The following is a 25088-nucleotide window of genomic DNA, read 5'->3' as shown; positions in this document are numbered from 1 at the left end:
CTCTCTGCTGGAAGCTAATGTACCTCTCTCAATTATGTTTATACCGCTGGCTCGCCGCCAGCGGGGGTTATGCGTGCAATAATGCCTTTCCGCCATTGGAGGGCGCTGCCTCTCCATCTAAGACGGAGCGCCAAGCGGACACCGTCGCCAGCTCTGTAAAGTGGCGTGCACGAGCCCGCGATAATAGAGTATTTATTTTATGTAACATAAATATTTTTCTGCAAAGCCTTATTTTATACATTTAAAAAAAAAAATCGAAGTTTGGCTTTGCTTTTGAAAACAAGGATTCTGTGTTATTAGTAAGTTAGGTTACTTTTCATGACAGTCTATAGGTCATCTTGAGATCTCACACCTTTAGCACTTTAACAACAACACGTCAGTCTCCTTTATGGCGATGCAGAGATTCCCTCTGGTTCGTTCCTCCTTCCCCCCCCAGTCCTGCTCTATCAGTCCTCAGACCTCACCGTCGAGCCCCCTCTTCACGTTGACCCCCTTGTCTTTTCTCACCAACCGTCCCTACTTTTTAAAAAACCTTCCCGATCTCCCAACCTCAAAGTCCAGTCCACACCCCCCAGTGTGCGTGTGTGTGTAAAGCCAGCATCAAGGCAAGCGTGTGCGCCCCCGCTGGTCTTCTCCTTCCGTCCACCTATTTCAGTCCATAGATGGCCACCGGGGGGGGGGCACCACTCCTGTCGGCCCCCACTACAGTCCACGAGATACTACACAATATGTCCAGAGCCCCTCCCCCTGTCCAGATCCCCCAGACCCAGAGGACACGGTCAGTAACTCTCTGTCAATATGCAAAACACTGTCTACACCCTCCCCACCAAAATAAAAGCCTGTTTGACTTTGTTCAGTTACCCTTTCCCTGAAATCTCCACTCCTTGAACGAGACACCCAGGTGATGTGACACCCCAGCACTGCCCCTCACTCACCCCTGAGACTAGTCCGTCCTAAACCCGCCAAGCTGAGAACCGCATTGCCACGTGCGCGTGCACGGGCGGCAATGCCAAGTGACTTTCTTTTGGACGCCTCATCCATCGCAAGCCCCGCTCCCTCACACCACTGCCCTCCCTTCCCTTCACAGAAGAAAAAGCATGAAGCACCTTTCACTAATTGTGACCATCCTTTAGACTGTGTGGATAAGTCCTAAATATTTTTGATAAGGTTGTGATAAGTTTCATTTAACTTTTAAGATCATAAGTTTCATTTAACTTTTAGGATATTAAGTTTAATTCTTAAGACTAATAAAGTGTTGCTCTGTATTTAGGAGTCATTGTTAAGAATTAAGACTGTCTAATATGTGAAACACTCATTAATGTGATTATATGTAGACCATGAGAGCTGATTTGTATGTGGCCCTGAAGAAAGAAATCCTCTTGAAAACGAGACGTTTCAGTCTCAGTGTGGATTTTCTTCCTTCGCATGGCGGCCACTTGCAATGTAGGAAAATCTTTGAGTGGGAAAACACATTTGAATTTGCTGCGCTTCTCATACTCGTATTCTGATTATTCCAAGAGTGACTAGACTGGCGAAATGGAATCACAGAGCACACAGCATGATGGCAGTGTGTGTGCGTGTGCGTGTGTGTATTCCAGATGATCTGCACTCCCTTTAAAGTCTTGTAGAGGTGTATTTGTTTCTCTCTTAATATCCTGACCACTGCTCATAGTGTGCTTCTCTATCCTTCCTTCCATTTTTGTTCCCCCTCCCTCTTCGGCCTCCCGCCTCCTGTTTCACTCACGTGGTAAACGGCCCGCCGTGCCATCGCCACGCTTTTACCGCCATACCATTTGCCAACACCAACTCTCTGACCACGATCCATTTGATTTTCTCCTTCTTGCTCCATGACTTTTTGTTGGGCCACACGCATGGCATCGTGCCCTCATCCATGGTTTGATCATCCGCGCCGTCCACTGCCACCCCTCTGCTTTCGCTACTTCCTGTTGACTTGTACTGGTCGGATGGATGATAACGTTGTATGTAAATACAACTTATTGTTGTCCGCTCCCTTTTCTCAAACTTGGTCCATGCCGCACACACCTTCTTCTTTCGGTCTCTTTCTGGTCTCCGCATTTTCTTGCTCCTTCTTTTCACTCGCCCCTGTTCCTTTACCTCCTTTTCTCCCTTTCCTTCCTTCCCCCCACCATTCCCTCCTTCAACTCCCTTCAACTTCCCTTCCAATTTCTCTTCCTCTGCCTCCCTTGACTCCACACCTCTATCTTCTGCCCCATCCCCTTCTCCTTTCCACAAACCTCTCTATCCTTCTTCTCACACATTTTTTTTACCATCACCTCGACCTCCTCTCTTTCCTTTTTCCTTTCCTGCCCCTCCCCGCCAAAACCTGCAGGACGATAAGGAGATCGACCTGGAGCACCTACACCGCAGGGTTAACAGCCTGTGCACCGAGGATGAAAGCCCCCACAAGCAGTTCTCCACCTCTTCCGTCGATCTAACGCCCCTCGACATGGACGCGCTGCCCGCCGCTCGCCAGGCTCTCGAGCAGATCAGCGATTTCCGCAACACCCACATCACCACCACCACCTTCATCCCCGAGCAGATCCAGACCCTCAGCCGCAGCCTCTCTGCCAAAGCCGCTGCTGGATTTTCCTCCGGTTTCGGTAGTGGGAGTGGAGTCCTCCAAGACCACCGGACTGGTGGAGTGGGGCCTTTCAGGCAGAGGGCCCCGAATGGTGGCTTCTTCCGCAGCCCCATCAAAACAATGTCCTCCATCCCCTACCAGCCGACAGGTCCAGGACCCAACTTTGGATACGGCAATGATCCAGACAGGGGCACCTCTATATGAGGAGTAGTCCAGGAAACAGTTGGTCCGGGGGGCAAAGGAGAAAGCAGCGCAGGAAGAAGAAGGGAGTTAAGTAGGGTTCGTCGTGGAAGATGGTAGAAAACAAACAAAAAAGAAATCCCAGTGGGATGCACAGTCAGAAGATAGAGGTCAGTGTATATAGCCTTTTTTAATTTTTTGGTTTCTGCTCGGGAGTTGGCAAGCGTGTGTCTTCGATGTGAGGAGTAAAAGGAGGTGGAGATCTGTTTTCAGTCCCTTATCCTCCCTGCAAACCAGGCCGGTGGGGTGCAAAAAGAGAAAATGGACAACGTGGGCTAGAATCTTTGCTTTATTGTCGTCGTCGTCGTGATCGTTTGGGGGATTATTTTCGGGGAATATGTGTGAAAGGGAATCGCTTTTTAATGTTTCATTTTCTGATATGAGGACCGTCTCACACGATGACAATAGTGATGATCAACAATGACCGGTACGTTACTATCGCAACCCGACCTCCCAGGGTTCCGTTTTATAGCGCTCTAACCACAGGAACCGTGAGCGCCAGAGCTGCCGTGACTCGCGGTGCTTCTAGCCGTCAAACAACTCCACGGCACTCGCACTGCCCCAAGCGACTACAGGGCAGTTATCTTTTCAAGGCGTAATAAAAAACAAAGGTTTTGGGAATACAAACAGCAGCCTCCTGTTGTGCCAAGCAGGTCACATCCCATAGTGGATTTTGGAAGATTCCGCCTCTCCGGTTTCCCCTCTGCCTTTTTCACTACTCTGTCCTTAGTTTTCTCTCTCTGACGTTGTTTCAATATCTTGGGTTTCCAATGTGCAGTCATCTCCACACAGTGTCAACACAGTGGCCTGACTCGACCGAGGACAAAGACAGACACGATACACGCCAATCGTGGCATATTGGTTAGTCTTGAAACTGTTGAGATGCCAGCACGGTGGAACAACAATGCCGTAGACTAACCACTTTGGTGTGTTCAATGGGGGGGGGTTTTTTGTTTGTTTGTTTGTTTTTTGGGGGGTAGAGGCATTTTTGGTGCATCAAGCTTAAAACTGTTTTCACATTTTGATGCACATCAAAGACTCGATGAATCCAACTGCACTGTACCAGTGCCCACAGATCTGTAAGTGATTGTATGTAGAGTTCTCAGCCGTACTGTTCTACCTGCTTTTCAAATGAAGATGAGACCCTCCAGCAAGACTCTCGGAGGGAGAATTACGTGGGATGATACAGTAAATAAAACACTTAAAGAAGAAACATAAAAGACAAACCCGAAAGACTTCAAAAAGCGTATGCTTAGTAAATGTCTTTTTTGAATTTTGTTTTAAAAAAAAATAGATTTTAATGCGTGGAATGTGTTTTGGTCAGGAAGTTTAAAAAAAAAAAAAAAAACATTGTTCTGAGCTGTCTTCTCGTTTTCTTTTCTCTAAACAAATCTTGGAAAAACTGATAAATGAGTGCTGTAGTCTGGTTTTTCATCATTAATTCATTCAAACATTTACTTTTATTTCATTTTATTTTATTTTTTTTTACGTTATTTTAAGTTTTGCTTAATTAAGTGCTGCCAAGACCCCAGAGTATTTAAAAGATAAAAGCTCTATCTGTGAGGTTTTGTCACGGTCCAAGTTGAGGATTCACATCTTACCTAATTTGAGTGGTGATATATAGATCTTTAGTGTTGAGGAGAAGCCATTGTAACAGTAACGCCATGTACGTCAACAAACCCGCTGTACTCTCCCAACGATCACTCAGTCCCGAGCTGTCAGCGCGCACTGGGAACAAGTTTAGAACTGCGAACCAGAAGTTGTGCTTCAGGGTCACCGGAATGTCACAAAGAGTCAACAGCCATCCGAAACCCAATGGCTGCCTTTTATGAGACGAGTCAGAAATAAACTTCTGTTTCATATCTGTAATGTTAAGGGAACTGTTTATATTACTTGTTTTATAAAAGTGCCAATTAATTAAAATGAGACCATTAAGGTGCATTTGGGTTTGGGGAAAGGGAACTGGTACGCTGAAGCATTAAAGGAATATTTTATGAATTAAGGGACGGGGTAGTCAAATGGAACCAAATCTTTTTCACTAACACTGTATTAATAATTGATAATGTTAGTTGTTTAGGACAAGTTTTCAGTTTGTTATCTTTAAGAACTAAAAACTGCAAAATGTTGTGCGTAGAGAACTCAGCTGAGCCACAGTGTTTTGGAGCAAGCATTCTTAGGCATTCTTTTTTTTTCTTGTATTAGGCTACAGTATGGCTATTGAATGACAAATAGGACACAGATGTTTAAAAAAAAAAAGGTTTTATTTAGTATAAATTAAAGAGACATTATAAAAGTGTATATTTTACATGTCGATGCTATTTTTGTTTAACAAAAAGAAGAGTATATCATGACAAGCTTTTGTGTTGAGTTAAGTGGTCACTTTATTGCATTACTACTGGTTTACCCTTGTCCAGCCCATGGCCAGCATAAACATATTCACTCAGACTCTGCTTTTTACATGACCTCCCTGAGTTGGTTTTACTTTTGTTTTGTTTTATTTCATTTTTTTTTTTTTTGTTGGCTAAATAACAAAAAGTGGCAAGTTAACTAAAAATAAAGCATGCACAAACTTGCTCCTGCGCTATCTGTTAACATTTTTAATTTCGTACATAAAAACTACAGGATTTACTTGATAAAATTCAAAACTTTATGATGTACAGTATTTAATATAGGCCTATTTTGTTGTATGTGTTGCATAATATTCAAAAACCGAACAAAACTGGGGCCTCTGTTACAAGTGGCAAAGCTTTCTGTGTATAATTTGTCTAATAAACAGGTTTTCTACACTGGGATGGTATGTGTTGTCTTTAACCCGCGGGATCCGTGGATTAACATTGTCGTACATTGAGTACATTACACAGACCTTTGTCTGTGTAATGTACTCAGTCCTGAATGAACTCTATCATCATTCATCCTAATAAATTTATTTTGCATTTTCTTTAGTTGCAAATAGTACTCCAAATATGCTGAAATCTTATTTGACGTTGTTTCCAACAGCTCTGTACTTGTGTGTTGACAGATACTGCAGTAGTCATTCTTTAATTCTCTTTTCCTTTCTGAGTCACGGATGTCACTTCTCACTTACTTGAGACAGCAACATGGTTTGATCAATTATTCATTTATTTGTCTGTGCAACGCTTACGATCGGTCTTTGTTGCAGTTCTCCATTTTCCCCAGCAGGTGTCACTGTTTGGCTCGTATCATGGTGGCAGACTCTCCCAAAACACACCACACTCCTTGTGACGGTACGTTGTTCAAAGCTATAAAAACACTGTATTGGGGGGAAATAAGTTTCAACGGAAATAAAAATTGAAATAAAAGAGTTTTGTTTTTGGAAACAATGAAAATGTAATTCAAAAATATTCAGTATATGTAAACTTCCCCAAGTTTAGAGGTCCTGCATCTTCCACAAGCAGAGATGGTGGTAATAGTATTCACAGTTTGTGCTTAAGTAAAAGTGTGAGTACTTGTGTTAAAAAAAAAAAAAAAATTGTTTTTGCCATTAATGAAACGATATTAATCTTAGGGAAATGAAAGGTTTATGACTGAGCAGGTGTCTTGCATGAGCATCTGGACAACTTTTTAACAGCTTTGCTATATTCTCAACGCTCTAGATTTTCTTTTTCAACTGCAGCACAGTCAAAGTGTGATCAGTCATAGTTTTGACCAGTGAGCCATTAGTGAATGTTTACACTGCCAACGGTTTTTGTTTTTGTTTTTGTTTAGTTTTTTGTTTACATAATACTAAGTGAATAACGTTTAACAAAATCTGTATATTTTAGAAACTTTTTTTTTTTTTTTTTAAGAAAAAGTAACACGCATTTTTTTTTTTAGGTGCATAGAGAAGAGAGTACACATTTGTGTACATATGTAGGCAGCTCAAGTAAGGTACAGACATTTGACCTCATCTATCTTCGTACAGTAACGAACTTCGTTACTCCCCACCTGTGTCAACAAGAACGTTTCCCACCTCTCCCGTTAAGAACTGCGGGCTAGACATGGCCTGTCTGTTGGATTCAAAAGAGCACAGCAACATCAAGCCGCTGCTTTGCAGATATCACTTCAACAAAGTATCAGGCGTTACTGGCTTACGTTCTATTGCATATAAGTCCAGGCCCAGCATGTAGCTATCTTGAAATGCATATTGCAACAAAACGTCATTGTTGTGAACTTGAGGACCCGCGTGTGCTGTAACGGTGCATGGACTCGGGTGGATTTCGCGAGCCTATACAGTAACGTTTGGTCTCCCGCTCCCCTCGCTCCAAGTCTCGTGTCTGTCGCGCCCCTGTCTCCCGGGAGACGGGAATGAGAAGTGGCAGCACGCAGACTCCTCTCGCGCGCTGGAATGGGAGCCCTCCTCCCTCTATCCCCCTCCTCCTCCTCCTCCTCCTCCTCGAGGAACCCCCGGGCGTGACCAATGGAACATAGAGTCTCCATTGAGCCTGCGACACTTTAATAATCGCCGGCTACAATATCCAACCTGTCGGTAGCTTCAGGAGCCCGGCCCGGCGCGTTGGATGGGGGCCTTGTAGGTGGGTAGGAGGGGGGGCGAACGCTCGGCGCCAGACCTCTAGCCCACAAGAGGTCCCCGTGATGAATACATGAATAAAAACAGAAAGGGCTGATGTCGGGTTATCTCTGAAATTATGGCATTTCTACTCACTCCTCCTCCTCCCACAATGCCCCGCTGCCCGCTTTGTGGCGGAGCAGTGGGACATTTAGCAACGAATATATATATATATAAAGTCAGGCCGCGTGTGTGTGTGTGTGTGTGTGTGTGTGTGTGTGTGTGTGTGTGTGTGTGTGTGTGTGTGTGCAAAAAGTGCAATATGACATATATGTCATATTGCACTTTTTGTGAAGTCATCGTCATTTCAACGTCTGATTTTATCTTTTGACACACACACACACACACACACACACACACACACACACACACACACACACACACACACACACACACATTTCTATCATATATTGCAGTTTTTGTTAAGTCATGGACCTTTCATGGGTATTTCTCACAACAGCAACAGGTGAATACTTGTGTCCCCATGCTGACTGTGCCTCATACATTGGCCTACTGTATCTAAACACACATAGACCGCACTAATACGACCCAATACTGCCCCTTTGTCCCAAATCGACCGTGCCAAATTAGAATAAACAGCTAATTTTTCCCACCAAAGCAGTCAGGCCATTCATTGTTCGATCGCCACCAGGCAAACATTCGCATCCGAGTGAGCACGGCTGCTTTGATCAACAGACTGCAGGTGCTTCTCTTTAGGTGTCTCTAATTTGTCCCATTTCCCTTCCCTTACCCAAGGTCTCTTCCCTCACCCACAGTTACATCTCTTGTTAAAATATTAAAATATGTATGTGGATAAGTTGTGTAGGTAAAACACACACACACACACACACACACACACACACACACACACACACACACACACACACACACACACACACACACAACGATGCTACTTTCTGTTCCGTCCGATTGGGCTCGTTGCCGCGACAGACAGCTCGTGTCGACTGGCCCTCGTGAAGCGCTGCAGAGTGAGCGCGAGCGCCCCTGCTCATGTTTCCGTTCCCTGTGAAGCCTTTTTTCCAAGCGACAGGGCGTTCCGAGAGCCACATCAAAAGGGCTTAAAGTCGCCACAAAAGAAAAATGGAAACTGGAGATGATGTGAGCTGACAAAGAGCGCGCGAGCCTCAGAGCAAGACACTTATTTATTTATTTCCACTTTTTTCAGACTTTAAGTCCAATGTGAGGCGAACTCGTGCTGATTTAGTGTCAGGTTTTTTCTTCACATATGTTGAAAACTTTCGAAATCTTGTCTTTGTATTAATTGTTTAGTTTTTTTATTCTTCAAAACCAGCTCATTGTGCCTCTTCACAGGTGTCAAACTCTGGCCGACGGGGCCAAATTTGGCCCACAGTGTGATTCATATTTGGCCCCCAATCAACACAAAATCACCCCCAGAGCTGTTATTATAAAACACATGTACCGCGAACAATACACATCCCAGAATGACCTGCTCCATCATTAGATGACGCACATTTGATGATATTATTACGCAATTGGATTATTGATGTTATTTTATTTTTAAATGTTTTATTCGCCCGTAGAAAAAAAAAAGTTGCTGTTGAATTTCAAATCAGAAGACTGCACGTGAAAAAAGAGACATAAGATTTTCAGGCTGTATTTAGTCGTGTGAAGCTTTGCTTGTTCCATATTCAGTGTTGTTTCGGTCTTTGACACCCTTGCATGCAGTTGAGTCCAGTTCATACTTGCTTTCTGTTTTTGTTTTTGTTTTTGTTTTGTTTTATACAGTATATTTACCTTTTGGGCAGACAAAATAGCAATGGAGATAACGCACACGCGCGCACAAGCAGAGAGAGACAGAGAGAGAAAACTCATCCCTTCACCCTGCGAGCAGTCCACATCCGGGACGCACGACACACACGCGCATAGAAACTCCTGGCTGTGAATGACTTTTTTTTTCTCCCTGGATTTTTTTTCTTTTTCTTTCAATGTCCACGCTTCTCGCCGTCGTCCCGTCCACGTGCGTCCTGCGGGGGTGGTGGGTGGGGGTCTTCTTACCTCCTCCCTCCCTCAAACACTCCTCCACGTCTAGAGTTTTCATAAACAACCCTTCTTTTTTTCCAAAGGTGTGTGTGTGTGTGTGTGTGTGTGTGTGTGTGTGTGTGTGTGTGTGTGTGTGTGTGTGTGTGAGGGGGGGGGGGTGGGGTCGGTGGGGGGGGTTCGCATTATCACATCTCTCGGGCTTCGGCGGCGCGTCTCCTCATTGGACGTCAACACGCGACCTGCGCGAGGAGGGGGGCTCCCAGGCGCGTGCCGCTTTTTAAACGGGACGGCCACGGCGTCTCGAGACACCAGAGAAGGAGCGCCGCTCGCCGCACGCGACCGGCAACGTTATTTAACCCACGCGGTGCGAGTGTGTTTGCGCGCGCGATCCCCCTTTAAAAAAAAAAAGGAAAAAGAACTCTGATTATTTTTTTTTATTATTACTGTTATTATAATTATTATTATTATTTACTCATTTTCTTCGACCCACATTTTCCAACCCGCTCACCTCAAAAAATACTTCAACAACTTTTTGGGGGAAAACATGGACAACTGGAGCGAAGATGCTCTGCAGCAGCAGCAGTGCAGCCCCGGCCCGCTGCTGGATAGAGGCGGAGAGCAGCAGCAGCAGCAGGAGGAGGAGGAATCCAGCTACGAACACGGACTCATGCTCGTGGACAGCGGCAACGACCCACGCGCCTGGCTGGCTCTCGTGCAGCCTGCCGACGCCTGCGCGGCGCACGCCACCGCCTCCGACTACCTGCAGCACTCGCCCGGCTCGAGCACCGGCTCCTACCAGGGTAAGAGCAGCTTCCCCCATCAACATGTGTATGCAAGCCTGCACTGCGCAACAGGTGCAACAGGTAGCTGGGGTTGCATGGAAGAGATGATAAGACATCTCAGCACTTTTGAGGCAATTTGAGGGGATTTTAAATGAAACATTAAGGAGTTTCATTTACGCCAAAGCGCACTTCTAATGATTTGTTGTCCTCTTCTTTCCCCCAGAGAGTGCATCCCCGCACTCCTCCGGACTCCCCAGTCCTCCAAGCTACAGGAGAACCGCCAAGACCTCCTCGCTCAAAGTCAGGGACCTGTGCCGCCTCAAAGGCGCGGTCGGCGGCGCCGAGGAGGACGGCGGCGGCTGCCCCCCGAGGCTGAGGGCTCCGTCCGGCAGGGCCGTCAACGGCGTGCAGAAGTCGCGGCGCGTGGCGGCCAACGCGCGCGAAAGGCGGCGCATGCACGGGCTGAACCACGCGTTCGACGAGCTGCGCAGCGTCATCCCGGCCTTCGACAACGACAAGAAGCTCTCCAAGTACGAGACGCTACAGATGGCGCAGATCTACATCAACGCGCTGGCCGACCTGCTCGAGGGTCCGGCGGGCTCCAGCAGCTCCAGCAGCTCCAGCAGCTCCAGTCGCAGCAGCAGCGGCGGTGACAGCTCGCCAAAGTGTGACGTCATACCGTCCCCCGACGGAGAGCGGGACAGGGCTTCCCCGTCCCCCACATGCTGCAGGACAGCGGCCCCCTGCGGCCCCCAGCCCGCCGTCCACATCGGCGGGGTGGCGTTCCGCTCGCCCTTCGACGACGGCGCACTCATCTCGGCCAAGGCCCAGGAGGCGACTGCATCCACCTCCTCCTCCGGGAGCAAGGAGTCCCCGCGGAGCGACGGAGAGTTCTCCCCGCACTCCCACTTCAGTGACTCGGAAGAGCTCCCGCTGGAGCTCCACTCGAGTGAGGAGGACGAGCTGTCGGAAGTGAAGCCCCGCAGCCACCACCACCTCCACCACCACCACCTTCACCTCCACCAGCACCACCTCCACGCAGTCTCCTTCTGAGGTCCACCACCAAGCAACAGGGCCCAACCCAACACAAAGTGTCCGTGAAGCGTGTCAATCCTACCAGAAAATAATGATGATAATATTAATGATGCATTTTAAGAGAGTGGTTTTGTTGAAAAGTAGTCACGATCAGTTTCATCACGTTGTTTCATCGTGGAAAGTTTCTTTCTTTCTTTTTTTTTTTAATTATTATTATTATTATTATTATTATTATTATTATTATTATTATTATTGTTGTTCGATGCGAGATTTGCTAAATTTGGTTCAGCCAATAGACGCGCAACTTCTCGTCTCCATGGAAACGTGGCGGATGACCCCTCTGCCATGTCGCGAGCAGCGCTGCCACGGGCATCTATCTCCCACGTGATTCCGACCAAAACTCCGTCTTCCGCTGATCATCATCGTCCGGACGACTGAACTGCTTCTAGTGAAAAACAATACGAGCCCTCTGTTGTTGTTTAATATTACGATGTGATTTGTCTTTTTCTCTTTTTTTTTGTGATATACGTTTTTGTATTTTGTTTTGCAACTTCAAAAGTTCATGATTTGCACTTTAAAACGCACGAGCCAGAGGCTTGACAAACGCGATATCTTGAAACCACATGAAACAAAATTGCTTTGTTTGCTATAGCGTAGAAACTGCCAATTCCGTACAAACAGCCTATTTAATGTAGCCATCACTGATGCCTCCTTTTGTATGTTTTTCCCACTTTTGTATTTTTTTGGATGAACTTGTGTGTCTTTTGCTTTCGCTGGAAGAGATTAATTGACATTACATGTATTTATTGGTGTTGATTCCATTTGATTTTCTTTTATAATTACATAGTTGAGTTTGCTGAAGGAAAAAAATGTTATGCCATTTTTTGTTTTGTTAATATCATTACGAAAATAAAGATGATAAAGCACAAGTTTCAGCCTTCAAATGTATCTGTCATAATAATTATAAGACGAAGAAGAAGAAAAAAGAAGAGGAGGAAGGAGAAGAAGAAGAAGAAAAAAGGACGAGGAGGAAGGAGGAAAAGAAGAAGAAAAAAGGAAGAGGAGGAAGGAGAAGAAGAAGAAGAAAAAAGGAAGAGGAGGAAGGAGAAGAAGAAAAAAAGGAGGAAGAAGATTTTATTTATTTTTACAATCACACTACAAAAACAGACAGAAGAAGAAGAAGAAGAAGAAGAAGAAGAAGAAGAAGAAGAAGAAGAAGAAAATTACGAACAAAAATAATTACAAAAAATAAGTAGAAGAATAAGGACTGTGTGGTAAGTTAAATACATGTACATACAATATAATGTGTTTTTATATAATATATATATATAGTATATGCACAATATAATAATATGTCATAATTCCATGTAAAACAGGTAAATAAACATATTGGGGGGAAAGCATTTAAAAGTAAATTAGAGCTCCAGTGACGCCAATAAAATTGTCTCTGACTGGTCACGTGACAGAAACATCGATCTTTTGAGCGAGCACTTTAATTAAAGAAGCACTCAACACTCGATCGCCTCTTATGTAATTTATCGTCGACGTGAAACGTGGCCAGCACGCGCTCGGTCGCCATATGCCATGCAAAGGTGCACGCTCCCGCGGTCGTCTCGCGCGGGGGCGGTGATGGAGCGCTCCTCCAGACGTCAACTTTTGACGCGCAGAAAAGTCCGCATTAAATTAAAGCGCAACAAAAGTCTGCGCACTCAGAGCAAAGTTTTTCTTTTCTTTTCCTTTCTTTTCTTCCCCTCCTCCTCCTCTGTTTTTTCCTGAACTGTTGCCATGTCGTCCATTTGGTGAATACCGGATTCGGTGATGGGGAGTGTGCATTAATTTCAGGCCCTTTTGTTCGCGGGCTCGTGGGCCAAGGTGTTGGATGGCCTCAATGGAGCACGCGCCGTCAGCTGGTGAGCGCTCGCGGGTCCCCACCGTGTCCCCGAGGACCCGAGTGCAGAGGGAACACTCGCGCTGCTGCTGCTGCTGCTGCTGCTGACCGGACAATGGGCGACACACACACACACACACACACACACACACACACACACACACACACACACACACACACACACACTTTCTTTGTTTCTCTTGACTCACAAAGTTCTCTACGTTAATTGCGACGCACTTGCACAGACTTGCGGGAGTTTTGCGAGCAACAAGGAGGAAAAAAGACTCAAGAGCCGCAGTTTTCCTGGGTAATAATTGATGAAGCCGCTCTACCTGTTGCTGCCTCCGTCTCCCACCCACCGCAGCCACCCAATCCCCACTCTGTGCCCCTTTCCTCGCCTCTACCCATCGAATAAAGGGGGCCTATAATGAAAATGCTGCGTTAAATTATTAACGGAATTTATGCGGGTGTGTGTGTGTGTGTGTGTGTGTGTGTGTGTGTGTGTGTGTGTGTGTGTGTGTGTGTGTGATCACACGTCTATCTGCAGAGAGTTCGCGTCGCGGTTATGGGAGAGATTGAGTTTCAGTAAACACCTGTAAACGAGATTGCAAAAACGAATGAAACGAAATACATTAAGAAACATAAGAAAATGTCTTACATTGTCGCATATATCAAATTGTAAAATTTTCTTTCATTCGAGCAGCATTTAAAATAAATAAAACAACAACTTGAAGTAGGCTCGTAAAAATGGGGGAGAATCTGTAATTTATTTCCAAACTGTGCGTCAGTTGCGGTCACCATATACATCATTTACTGTCCTATGACTTCTAGTTTTGTTTCGTTAAAGCACATTTCTTGGCAACCGCGAGACGCCAAAACAGGCCACTTTCAACAGGTGGGATGCTGCTCAGGTCGAGGTTTCACTGTTTCACCCGCATCAATTATTCACCAGCAGACATTATGAAAAATAACGACAGGGAGGTGGAGTCCAGGCCGACTGACACGTGTTCATGCTGTTGTTTGTCAAAGAAGAAAGTGCGTCTCTTCTTTCAGCAGAAAGAAATCTACCTAACATTGCACCTCTTCAATGCAATTTAAAAGAAAGAAAGAAAGAAAGAAAATATAGATAGAAATACTTTTAGAAACCTCCCTCGTCAAAGGCTGTTTATTAATGAAATATATGAGAAAATAATATGCAATAAATCTACATCTTCAAGAAAAGGTCATGTAAGAATGTAGAAATAAGTACATAAAAAAGCATTTTTTTTCTTTTCTGTTTTTAAAAAAACAAAAACCAAATGCATTTATCAAGCTCAGCCAAACGTAAAGTTGGGCTCAGTTTGTTGACAAAATTCCTGTAGTCCCGACGGGCTTTTCAATGCGTTAGAAAACTCAAAGGCCAACCTCATTTGAAAACATATATTCAATAATAATAAGTGCATTCTTCAGCTCTTTTTTTTTTAATGAAAAGAAAGACACCCGCATCTTAGGCGAGATGGTGATCAGAGTTGTGTGCTGTCCAAAGAGCCACAGGTCCCTCTCTCTCTCCCCCTCTTTCTCTCTCTCTCTCCCCCTCTCTCTCTCACTCTCTCTCTCTTCCTCTCTCTCTGGGGACCCCGAACAAAAGGCAGAACTCGGCCATAGTCTCCATCTGCTGTCCTGGAGAGAGACGGAGAGAGAGAGAGGGAGAGAGAGACAGGGAAGAGAGTGAGGCCTGGGTGCAGTGAGGAAGAGGGGAGAGCGAGGAGTCGACAACAGGATGGGCAGGACAGTGGAGGGGAACCGACCACTTGATGGTGTCCTGATCACTGACTGACACACCAGTGGCTCCGGCCTGTTTGATGTGACCCTCAGTCCCCTGCAGCCTTCACCTCTCGTTAGCCACCGCAGGCAGCCCTGCATTGTGGTGCAGTACTGTAGCGTAACCTGTTGTGATCACACACACACACACACACACGCACAGCAAGCGTGACGCAAACAGCACCTGTTGCACCTCGTGCTCCACCTGAGTAATGGCATAAATAGTTAATGGGCTTCCTTGTTGCCGCTACACAAACAATGGCATTGCTATTCTTCTTCTGTCGGTTTTTTCTCATTGTGATGGTGACCTATTGGAATTCAGAATGAAGTTTTGTTTTAGTGCCCTGTCGTCTACACAGCACATAGCAATGAGTAAAGTTTGATTGGCAATGCTACACTCAACATTTAGTCTAAATCGTGAGTCATCAATTAATGTCGTGGATGAACTGAAATATTTGAAAGTTGTGTGTATAATTTAAAACCAAAGTTTTCTTTAAATCTTCTTTAAAATGACCCACGAATACAATCAAAGATGAAGCATCGCTGCATTTATCGCGATATTACTTGGTTTTTGCATTGTTGTACATCTGCAACATGTAAAACTATTAAAACTAGTTTTAGTAAAACTAGTTTGATGTTTTCATTCTCAATGAATTCAAGAACCTCAACCTCAACTGAATGCAGCGTCAAAGTGCTTCACCATAAATTCAATGTGCATTTTCAGATAGAATAACACAACATGAGATTTCTTTATTTTTCAATCTTCATAGCTAAGGGAAGTTGTGTAAGTCCAAAATCTGAAAGAATCTTTACACCCTGAACATTGAAACGTTTTCAAAATCTGACAATTGTATGAGGATTTTTTTTTTTGTGTGTTTTTTATTTCATTTTTCAGCCTTCAAGTATTGCTTTGCGCTCAAAAAATGTTTTGCCGCAGTCGCAGCCAATCACCTGCCTCCTTCTAACTCTATCCTCTGCATCATCTTCTCTCGCACCAACTAACTTCACGTCTTCTTTCACCATACCCATAACTCCCCCGCTTGATCTTCCTCAAAGTCACCTGACCACATGTGACCACACGAAGCCCGAATAATGTCACTGCAGTTGTTCACACAATGTGTGAACTGTAAATGTACACTGACGGGGAGGCGTACAACTATTTTGACAAAACACATCCTGTGGTTTCATCGTCGACAGGCAGCCCAGCCTCTAAACAGTGTCTGCCACCACGCACACTCACACACACACACTCACACACACACACACGCTGACAGTGTCACAGAGAGGATCCACGCACTGTCACCTGGAAGAAGATCATTTATCTCCACGGCTCCCTCCATGAAAGAGGTCTGTGGGTGAAGCGGGGTCTCCCAAGGCTTTGTTCTGGCCAGAGTTCAGCTTTTTGTGTCTGCCACCTTCAAAGCAAATGTACATGAACACGAACATGAGGCTTCTTGGGTAACCAGTCCATTGAAGAGCAGCACAATGGTGATCCCAATTATCCACCGTGCTCAAAGCTCCTGCAGAATCGGTTACACAGCTTTGTGCGTGTGCGTCTGTGTGCATGCGTGTGTGCGTGCTCCTGCATGGCGCGTGTGTGTATGCGAGCACATTATGAATTTTTGCACGCCTCAGTCTGTCAGTGTTTGTGTCTTATCATGTGTGCTGCTCCGTGGAGATTTAACATGCGTGTAAGACCTCAAACCACATCCCAAACACTGAACCAATGACTTTCATTCTGTGCGATTGAATGTCATTTTTTCCCCATGGTGAGTTATTGACTGCTTTGCACTCAGTTCAAATGTATGTCCTGCCTTGCTCTTGTCTCTCTCTCTCTCTCTCTCTCTCTGTGTAATGCTATTTTCCAATGCAGGAAACACATCGGATACAAGTGTATTTACACCCCATTGATGCAGTTTGACTTCCAGCGGGGTCGGGTTTCCTGCAGCAGAGACCTTCACTCCAAACGTCTCACACCCACACACAAAAAAGGAACCTGCGGAAGCTCCGGAAGTGATTTGGCTGCAGGTGCTTTTCTATCTTTTTCACACCTTGGAACATGAGAGGTGTGTGAGCTGGCGGGAGTGCGGGGAGGTGAGTTCTGCGTGTGTGTGTGTGTGTGTGTGTGTGCGCGTGTGTGTTTTGGTGTGTCTTCAAACACGTGTCGTCGTTTTTTTTCCACAGCCTACACACGCTTGGCTGTTCACTCGACACCCTCACGTAATTTTTCTTTTCTTTTTTTCTTTCTTACCACATGTAACCCCACCTGGCTGCCTGCCAGATTCACATGTACTGTACGGACGTACATAGAGACAACATGGGGCGAGTCATCGTGAGTCAGCCAGATGAGTCAGCCAGATGAGTCATATTGGACCCAAACTCATTATCCTGCATCGCTGCGAAAGATGTCTCTTGTATCTAACCCAGAGGAAAAACAAAAATTAAATGTGTTTTTATGCATTAAAAATAGATTTTTTAATGCAAAAAAATGACTTTTGGAAAAAGATCTGAAAACACCTTGGCAAGAGAGAGTGGAAGTGATGGAGGGATGACGGTAAGGTTTGCCGCTCGTCCTCCATCTCCCGACTACTAAAATGCGAAGAAGTGCTGAGGTCAGAAGCCCACCATTGAACAAGCGAAATTTGGGCAGAAGAGGAAGAAGCTGCTCTTTCCTCCTCGTCCCCTCCCCCGCTCACCTGTTACGCTAACCGCCTCTCCTCTCTTGTCCCCTCGCGGCCCATTGTACAGTTGCCTCGGCGGATCTGCTTTCAGCTCGCTGCCCTACTCAAGCGAGGGATACAGTATATTGAAAGAGATTTTGCTTGTATTTGGTTCCGCTCCTTTTCAGGAGGCTGAAAGCCTGGCCTCCATGCTGCCTCACCCTCCCTCCCTGCGCTGTCCGGTTCCCAGGGGACCCCCACTCTTTAGCGGCCTGGCCAGGGTGGAGCAGCGTCAGAGTGGGGCAAGGAAGGAGCAGACAAGGGTATCGCTTACAGCCTTCCTGCATGCGGAGAGGGCACAGACTGCCACAGTGCAACCCCTCAACTCTCCTGTCTGCCTCTGTCTGGTGTACACAGACAGTGTATATATAGCACAGCCTGCGCTACTGGTGCCGCTTGGAATAATACACCTGCATGTCCAGTTCTCATCCTGACACCTGGAGTGCTTATGAATATAGTCCCTCCTTGTTCTCCCCCTTCATAGGTGAGGGATGATCTGGAAACAACTCTCCAAACTTGGAGTGCCACCCAAGTTTCTTTCCATCCTGCAGCAGCTGCATGACGAGATGCAAGCCAGAGTTCTCACTGGTATTCTCCAGGCAGAGTTATTCCAGGTCAATGTTGGAGTGAAGCAAGGTTGTGTCTTGGCACCAGTCCTCTTCACTCTCTGCCATCTCTGACCTCTTCCATCGTGCCCTACGACGCAGTGATGGCGTTCCTTTCAAATACCGTCTTGATGGAAGTCTTTTTAACATCTGGCAACTCCGGGCCCATACAAAAATGGAGACAGTCCAGATCTGCAAACTGCAGTATGCCGATGACTGTGGAATCTTTGCACACAGCACAGAGTCTATGCAGCATTCCCTGAACATGACCTGCACTCTGCACCAATCCTTTGGTCTTCAGGTAAACATCCAGAAAACTGAAGTCATGTCGTAACTCATCACCCAACAGGCCACTTGTGCCAGAGCAATTATTAGATTGCACAACTCAAACCAGCTAAGTAGGTCTGACAAGCGTACCCAACTACACCAAAGGACAACCGGTATTCCCCAAACGCCTGGGCTCCCCTGCCTTATCTGCGGACGGTTGTGTGGCTCACGCATCGGCCTTGGAAACCAAATCAAGTGGCACCAACGGCAGCGGCGTTGAATCCCCAATCCACCCCCTTGGAGTCTTTGTCGGATCGACGGACAGCTAAGGGACTTAACAGACATGTGTTCATCAGTGTTGAGGAGTAACAAGTACATGTGACGTTGTTACGTAATTGAATTGCAAAATGAAAAAACAAACAAAACTGTAGTCCGTTACATTACTGGAGAAAGACTTTGTAATTAGATTACAGTTTCTTGTGGAATTATTCATGATTACAATTTAAATTCAATCATACCCATTTTTACATAAAACTTGTTTTGCTACTGTGTTATTCGAGATGACAAACTAGCATGAAATCAGCATGTTGACAAATACACTATCACAGCCAGCTTGATAGTAAATGTTAATGAAACATAAAATTGTATTTAAAAAATGACATTGGTCAAATAAATCTGCACAAATGTGTCCACTGTTGCTGATGCTGTTTGTAGTGGCCTTTCTTTGCTTTAATCTCTCTTTATGACAAACCCTGTAACCCTGTAACCAAGGCCCTGTAACACCACTTTGTCAATAAACTCTTCGTACTTCCATACCAGCCTTTGAAATGATGATACAAAACAAATACATTGTAGTTTAGGTTGACCCCGGGCTCTATGTATGTCTAAGTGCTTCTTGTGTACCTGTGAATCATCCTCAGGTGAATCTCTCCTGACTGCACGAAGCTACTCACTTTAAGAGGAGCCATGCTCTCGTGTACTTCTCGACTGGTTGGTGGTTTACACACAGCCGGGGCTTCAGGGCGTATTCACAAGCAACAAGCACCCCCCCGTGAGAGTAAAACAACAGCACACCGCTTCCCACAGTGAGGGGATTGGATTAACACAACTCGAGGACAGGAAACCCAACAAAGGGCTTGTGAACCTCAACCCTCGATGAAAATACCGTAAATGCCTCCACTCCACTTTTCATCATTGCACTTTAGGGGCTCAATTAAGGCTTCTGAAGCTTACCGTACTTTCCTCCCATCCCTCACTATACCTGTTGTCAGTGGGTCGCTGTGCCTGCAGGGCATCTTTAGAAGTAAAAGACCCTCAGTGAGGCACCAGATCCCAGCAGGATAACACAGCTAATATAGCCAGACATTTCCTACTGCTGTAACGGATTAGCAGGCCTCTCTGCAGGGTAACACAAACACATAAACAATGGTCACCATCCTGACTGAGATAAGGCTCATATAGCAGCTGCTTAACTTGACTATTTCTGTTGGTAAGACGATTCATTTTTTCTACTTTCTACTTCGACTTTCTGATCAAGTCACTTTCAGTATTGCATGTCTTTTATTAGTATTACAGAGTGTTGTAGACTGTTAGACCACATGAATACAATGTGTTTGTAGTGTTTCTTCTGTCTGAAGACCATTGTAGATTGCTGAAAGTGACAGGTCTGCAATGCTTTTTCCAAAATGACTCGGGGGAGAAATTTCTCACATCTGAAACGAGAGGCGAGAAATTTCTGAGATCCAGCGAGTTTGTTTTCTATTTTCTACTCCCGCCGTCCTTATCTTCATCCCTCCTCCCAGATTACTGCTACAGCCTGTCTGTTTTCAGAACATTAAGGCCAATCTACATTCTCTCCAGTGAGGGGTGATGGGGGTTTGGGGTGGGGTCTCCCCTGGAGATCAGTGACGCCTCACTGACCACATCAATCAATCATCCTCCCTCTGACTAACTCTGTCCCGCTCCCCTTTGTGTCTCTCTGTATGTCTCCATATCACTGTGTCTCGCCTACAGGACTTTAATAATCAGGCTCATCCGTCTTTCCCACACATAACATGGGAACTGCTTATTACGGAGGCACAAAGAAATGTTCTGAAGCTATAGTCAACAGTGAGGGACTTCCGTGGCCGACGCTGAATTATTTTGAGCAACAAGAAACTTTAAAAGTTACTTTTTTGATTCACGTCATCAAAAAAGGAGGACACTTTCAAATACCTTGCATGCGAAAATTAGGTTTAAAGTCTCAGGTGTTTCTTTTGTCTCTTAAAGAAGGTTCCTTTAAGTGCCACACATCCGTCCCAAGCATCTGTGCACCTTGCTGTATGCCAGAAGACCCCTTGTCTTCTCTTCACAACAGGGTTAACTGCGTAAAATCTGTAAGAAAGGTGAAGCAACAAAAGGGATCAGTTGAACTTGAACTCCGCGTGTTGTAAAAGAGGTTTTGTTGTTACATTGCCCTCATGGGAGGTCACTTTCTGTGAGACAAAATGCAGGCCACATGCATTTCCGTGTCAATTGTATTGCCATAGTAGAGTTGGCTTTTTTTCAGTCCAAGATTTGGTTTCCTTGACATGGATTGAAGGAAAAAAGAAAAAGAAAGAAAAAAGTGAATTTTTGTTACTTTTAACATTAAACGTTAAACGAATTAGCTAAATTTGGCCATAGCAAAACTGCCCCTTGTGTTTGGGGTGAAAACAATCATAAGGCTGTGGTCAATTATCAGCTGCCAGTATGGTCATATATGCCTCCCAGCAACTTTATTAGATACAACTTCCAATTCAAATGGCTGATCAACCACTGATCACACAGAATAACTCAACATTTAGGCACGCAGACATGGTGAAACGACTTGCAGAATGGAGAAAGGAGACAAAAGGAACTTTGAACCTGGGGAACGTGGTTGTTGGAGTTGGGTATTTCACATGACTTGGGAAGGTGACAGTATGGGATGTATGGCCAGCCCATCCAATTTGTCAGGGCTGTTATACCTTTTTCCTCGTCCTGCCCAAGCCACTTTAGCCACCTGTTTTTACTCACCTCCTTATTTGCTTGTCCTCCTTTCCTCCTCACCTCTGTTCTAGCAGTCCCCATCAGGAGGAACCTAATAGGAAATCAAAGTTTCTGGGGAAAGAATGGAGCGTGGCTTAGCATTACCGTCCCCTGGGTCCTCCCTGCTGAAAGAGGAGTGCAGAAAAGGCTCTATGCTGGCACTGTGGTGGGGAAGGTTAATGCAGCAGATAGTCTTTCTTCTGCTCTTTTTCAAAAAAAAATGTCCAGTCTGTTTTTGTTCGTCCCCCTGATAAACTCTTTTTCCTGCAATTCCAAAACACAATCCTTTTACGACCAAATAAACCCCTTGGCCTTGTGTGTGTGTGTGTGTGTGTGTGTGTGTGTGTGTGTGTGTGTGTGTGTGTGTGTGTGTGTGTTTCAAGCACCACATAGCTTGTCCCCACCTGGCACTGCGAGTGCAGTCGTTGACTTCATGACTTCATGGCCCAAGTGAACTCACGTCCTTCTAACGTCAGTTGTCTCAGCAAGGCTGAGCATTAACATAGCATTGACCAATGCTATCCTCTCTCCACCTCTTTAAAACATTGGTCAACAATAATTGGGTGCAAATATCATGGCTCTGAGTCAAATTGACCAGAGCGGTCACAGGTGGTATACCATAGTATCAACACATCATATCAACACAACCTGGTGATTTTTTTAAGCGGCTTGCTGTATTGAGGCGTGAGGTTCCACATGGCAGTGATGTTGCTCAGGCGTTGTCCTTGTTTCGGAGTATCTGCTGAGTATTTTTATATCATGTATTTGTGTGCAACACATACACATCTTTTCTGAATCGATGACACCATCGTGCCCTGCCTCTCCTTTAACTCACAGCGACAATAACTAGTTAATAATAATAGTTAATAACAGTCATCTCTTTACCTGTCCGCATGAATGTCTCCGGTTCCACTGGCACCTTCATATTCACCGCCATCGTCTTCTTTCACTCCCTTTTCTTTTGTGTTTATTTACAACGCAAGAATTGTTCTTGCCCGTCTTCTTCTCTGTTTCTGGTGTAATTATGTGGCGGCGTTAAAGCGCCACTCAGGCCTGGCATACATACTGAACAATAACAAAAGAAATACATCATTTTGCGAGTGTCGATAAGGACAAGTGTCTGTCTCACTTCCTGTCTGGGACGAAAAAGGATAAAATGCATATTGGTGGACATCATGAGTGCTCGTTAGTAAGTTGTTGGTATCATAAGCGTCGGTTCCCCCGGGATGAAAAGCCAAGTGAAAGTGAAAGCTAAACCATAAATTAGGGCTGCATTTGTTTTCAAGATTCCCCCCCCCTCTACCACCACCACTACTACCACCACCTGAAGTTGAGCAGCCAGGCTCCTGCTGTGTTAAGCCGCTTAAACACTCAGGGGTGAGGATAGACCTCAGCGAGCGCCTGTGGGCTTGGGGAAACGTGAAGAGGAGCGATTGTCAGAGTGAAGCACAGGCCGGGGTGAAGTTGATGAAAACATGTCACATTTGGTAAGAAATAAAAAAAAAATATATATATATATTGTCTGGGCTAAAAGTGATGCTGCTGAATCCAGAGCAGAGGAAGAAGCAAAGTCCAGCGCCACCAGCATTTCCTCCCCTGTGGTCCCTCCATACCTTCCCCCTTTTGCTACCTGGCCTCCCCCTCCCCACACGCCTGCACACCACCCACCTGCCCTCTGTGCTCCCCCCAACAGAAGAGTTCGGATTCTTGGAAGGTGTTGGGTGTCTACAGTGTCACAACTAAACAAAACCATTTGAAAACAAAGTGGGCCGGTGAATGTGCCGGCGCAATCCGAGCCCACCGCCTTTGTGGCCGCAGAGAAAAACGGCCTCTCAGAATCAAGGGGATGGAGGACGGGCAGGGGGAGGCGCGCCATTTCAATCGGCAGGTTATCCGCCCGTCCACCCAGCCAGCTCTGCTTTAACCTCCACCTCCTCTCGGCCCCGCACACCCACACTTTTAAGTGCACCCTTCAAAGGTGAACATGCTATCCGAAACAGAGCTGTCTGTGTTGCTCTGCCTCCAAGAACAAGATACTCCCTCTCGCTTCCTTTCTCTTGTTTCTCCTTTTCTTCAAAGCCCCTTGCGTTTGCCCTTTCGCAGCCTCATATTTGAAGTAATGGCATTTTCTTTCAATCATCTCCAAAGAACTAAGGAGTGTTGAAAATTACAGTTGACCCCCTGGCTAGCATCACCAGGGGTGAGGCGACATTCGAAAATTGACAGTTTAGCCACGTGGCAAATTGAAAGTTGTGGTAAAACTATGACTAACTCGAACACGTGTCGTTTGGGTGGAAGGGCAATGATGGCATTTTTGAGTCACCCTGCTGTTTTCTAGAGATTGAGACTCAAGAGGTTTAAATAGGAGAGCACTCGTGCCACAAGACTAAACAATGTGTGCATTGTACGGTGCCACAATCTCCTAAGATGTTCTGTGCGAGCGGCAGAGATGTCGGCCGATGAAAGATCAATATTGTTCTTGTTTCTACCTTCAGATGAAGATATTTTAGCCCAACGACGCTCATTGATGCAGTGGATTTCGGTCATTATATATAGTATAGTTTGTCTTGTCATTCTCTTTTGAAAAGAAAAACAATCAAGCCGATCATTATTCTTGTCAGTGTACTGCTGATTATGAGAAAGTGTCGTGCCTGTGTGTGTGTGTGTGTGTGTGTGTGTGTGTGTGCGTCAGCGTGATGGACTGTCTGTCAATCATCGTCGGAGTTAATTATTTTGTCACCCCGCTGGGTGTGAGTCTGTGTCAGGAACTCTGACCCGGAGACCTGGGGTTGGGTCACACACACACACACACACACACACACACACACACACACACACAGTTATTCCCCAGGGTAAAGAGGTCCACCCATGTACTTCCACGGATGGTCCATTGGCCACCTGACTGGCCACAGTGGTGACCAGGACATGACGAGCGTTCCTCAGTTCCCTGCATCATACATCACCGTGGACCTAAACAGGAATCGTGTGTAAAAAAAAAACAAACCCAAAAAACCTGTGACTAAGGGCCAAGATGTCTCGTTATTGGATGAGATAACCAGTTTTAATGACAGGAAGGACGTCGTATAGACTTGCCATACTAACAATGTCCAACCTCAACTTGTAATTGCTTTGATTTGTTTTGGCTGTTGGAAGTTGCTATATAAATAAAACTTGATTGATTAATTGATGTAATTGATCGCAGTGATGCAAAAAGGAAAATATTTCAAGCCTTCATGCATATATATGTGTACACATATACACACATATGTGTGTGTTAAAATGTTTAAATCACTTTATCTAAAGATCTAATAGAGGTTTAAGATGAAATATATATGAAACTGTGTGTGTGTGTGTGTGTGTGTGTGTGTGTGTGTGGATGCAGGAAGGAGCAAGACGTTTGGAGCTTAAGGAATTCTGCCAGCAACACAATAGGACGCCCTTCACGATGGTCCTTTCTTTCCAACCACTGGACTCAGGGAGCCAAAGAACACAACAACCTGTTCCTGTTCCAG

General features: G+C 45.4%; 2 protein-coding genes and 1 long non-coding RNA gene across 6 annotated transcripts in view; 2 read left to right on the top strand and 1 right to left on the bottom strand.

Moving 5' to 3' along the window:
• grid2 (glutamate receptor, ionotropic, delta 2) overlaps positions 1-5634 on the top strand; it is a 393648-nt gene extending 388014 nt beyond the window's left edge. For 3 of the 4 annotated variants that reach the window (XM_076014679.1, XM_076014682.1, XM_076014681.1), the window contains one exon: positions 2351-5634. In XM_076014679.1, coding sequence (XP_075870794.1) covers positions 2351-2806 — 456 coding nt within the window. In that variant the 3' untranslated portion in view covers positions 2807-5634. The remainder of the gene's footprint in view (positions 1-2350) is intronic. The other variant, XM_076014680.1, reaches the window with a different exon arrangement.
• A 4314-nt stretch (positions 5635-9948) lies between these two features.
• atoh1a (atonal bHLH transcription factor 1a) lies at positions 9949-11399 on the top strand. The gene is made up of 2 exons (XM_076014674.1): positions 9949-10231; positions 10437-11399. Exons 1-2 carry the CDS (start codon positions 9976-9978, stop codon positions 11264-11266), a joined length of 1086 nt encoding a protein of 361 aa, XP_075870789.1. The 5' UTR covers positions 9949-9975; the 3' UTR covers positions 11267-11399.
• Positions 11400-14439: 3040 nt separating this feature from the next.
• Positions 14440-18581, bottom strand: LOC142880699 (uncharacterized). Its single transcript, XR_012925461.1, has 2 exons — positions 18243-18581; positions 14440-14795 (listed from the first exon to the last, which is right to left on the bottom strand). It is a non-coding gene; the product is annotated as an uncharacterized LOC142880699 (long non-coding RNA).
• Positions 18582-25088: the final 6507 nt, after the last annotated feature.

This window comes from Nelusetta ayraudi, unplaced genomic scaffold (genome assembly GCF_046127955.1).
Source record: "Nelusetta ayraudi isolate G7.1 ecotype Tasmania unplaced genomic scaffold, CSIRO-AGI_Nayr_v1 ptg000170l, whole genome shotgun sequence".
In the NCBI taxonomy this organism is placed as follows: Eukaryota; Metazoa; Chordata; class Actinopteri; order Tetraodontiformes; family Monacanthidae; genus Nelusetta; species Nelusetta ayraudi.
This window is presented reverse-complemented; position numbering and strand designations above follow the sequence as displayed.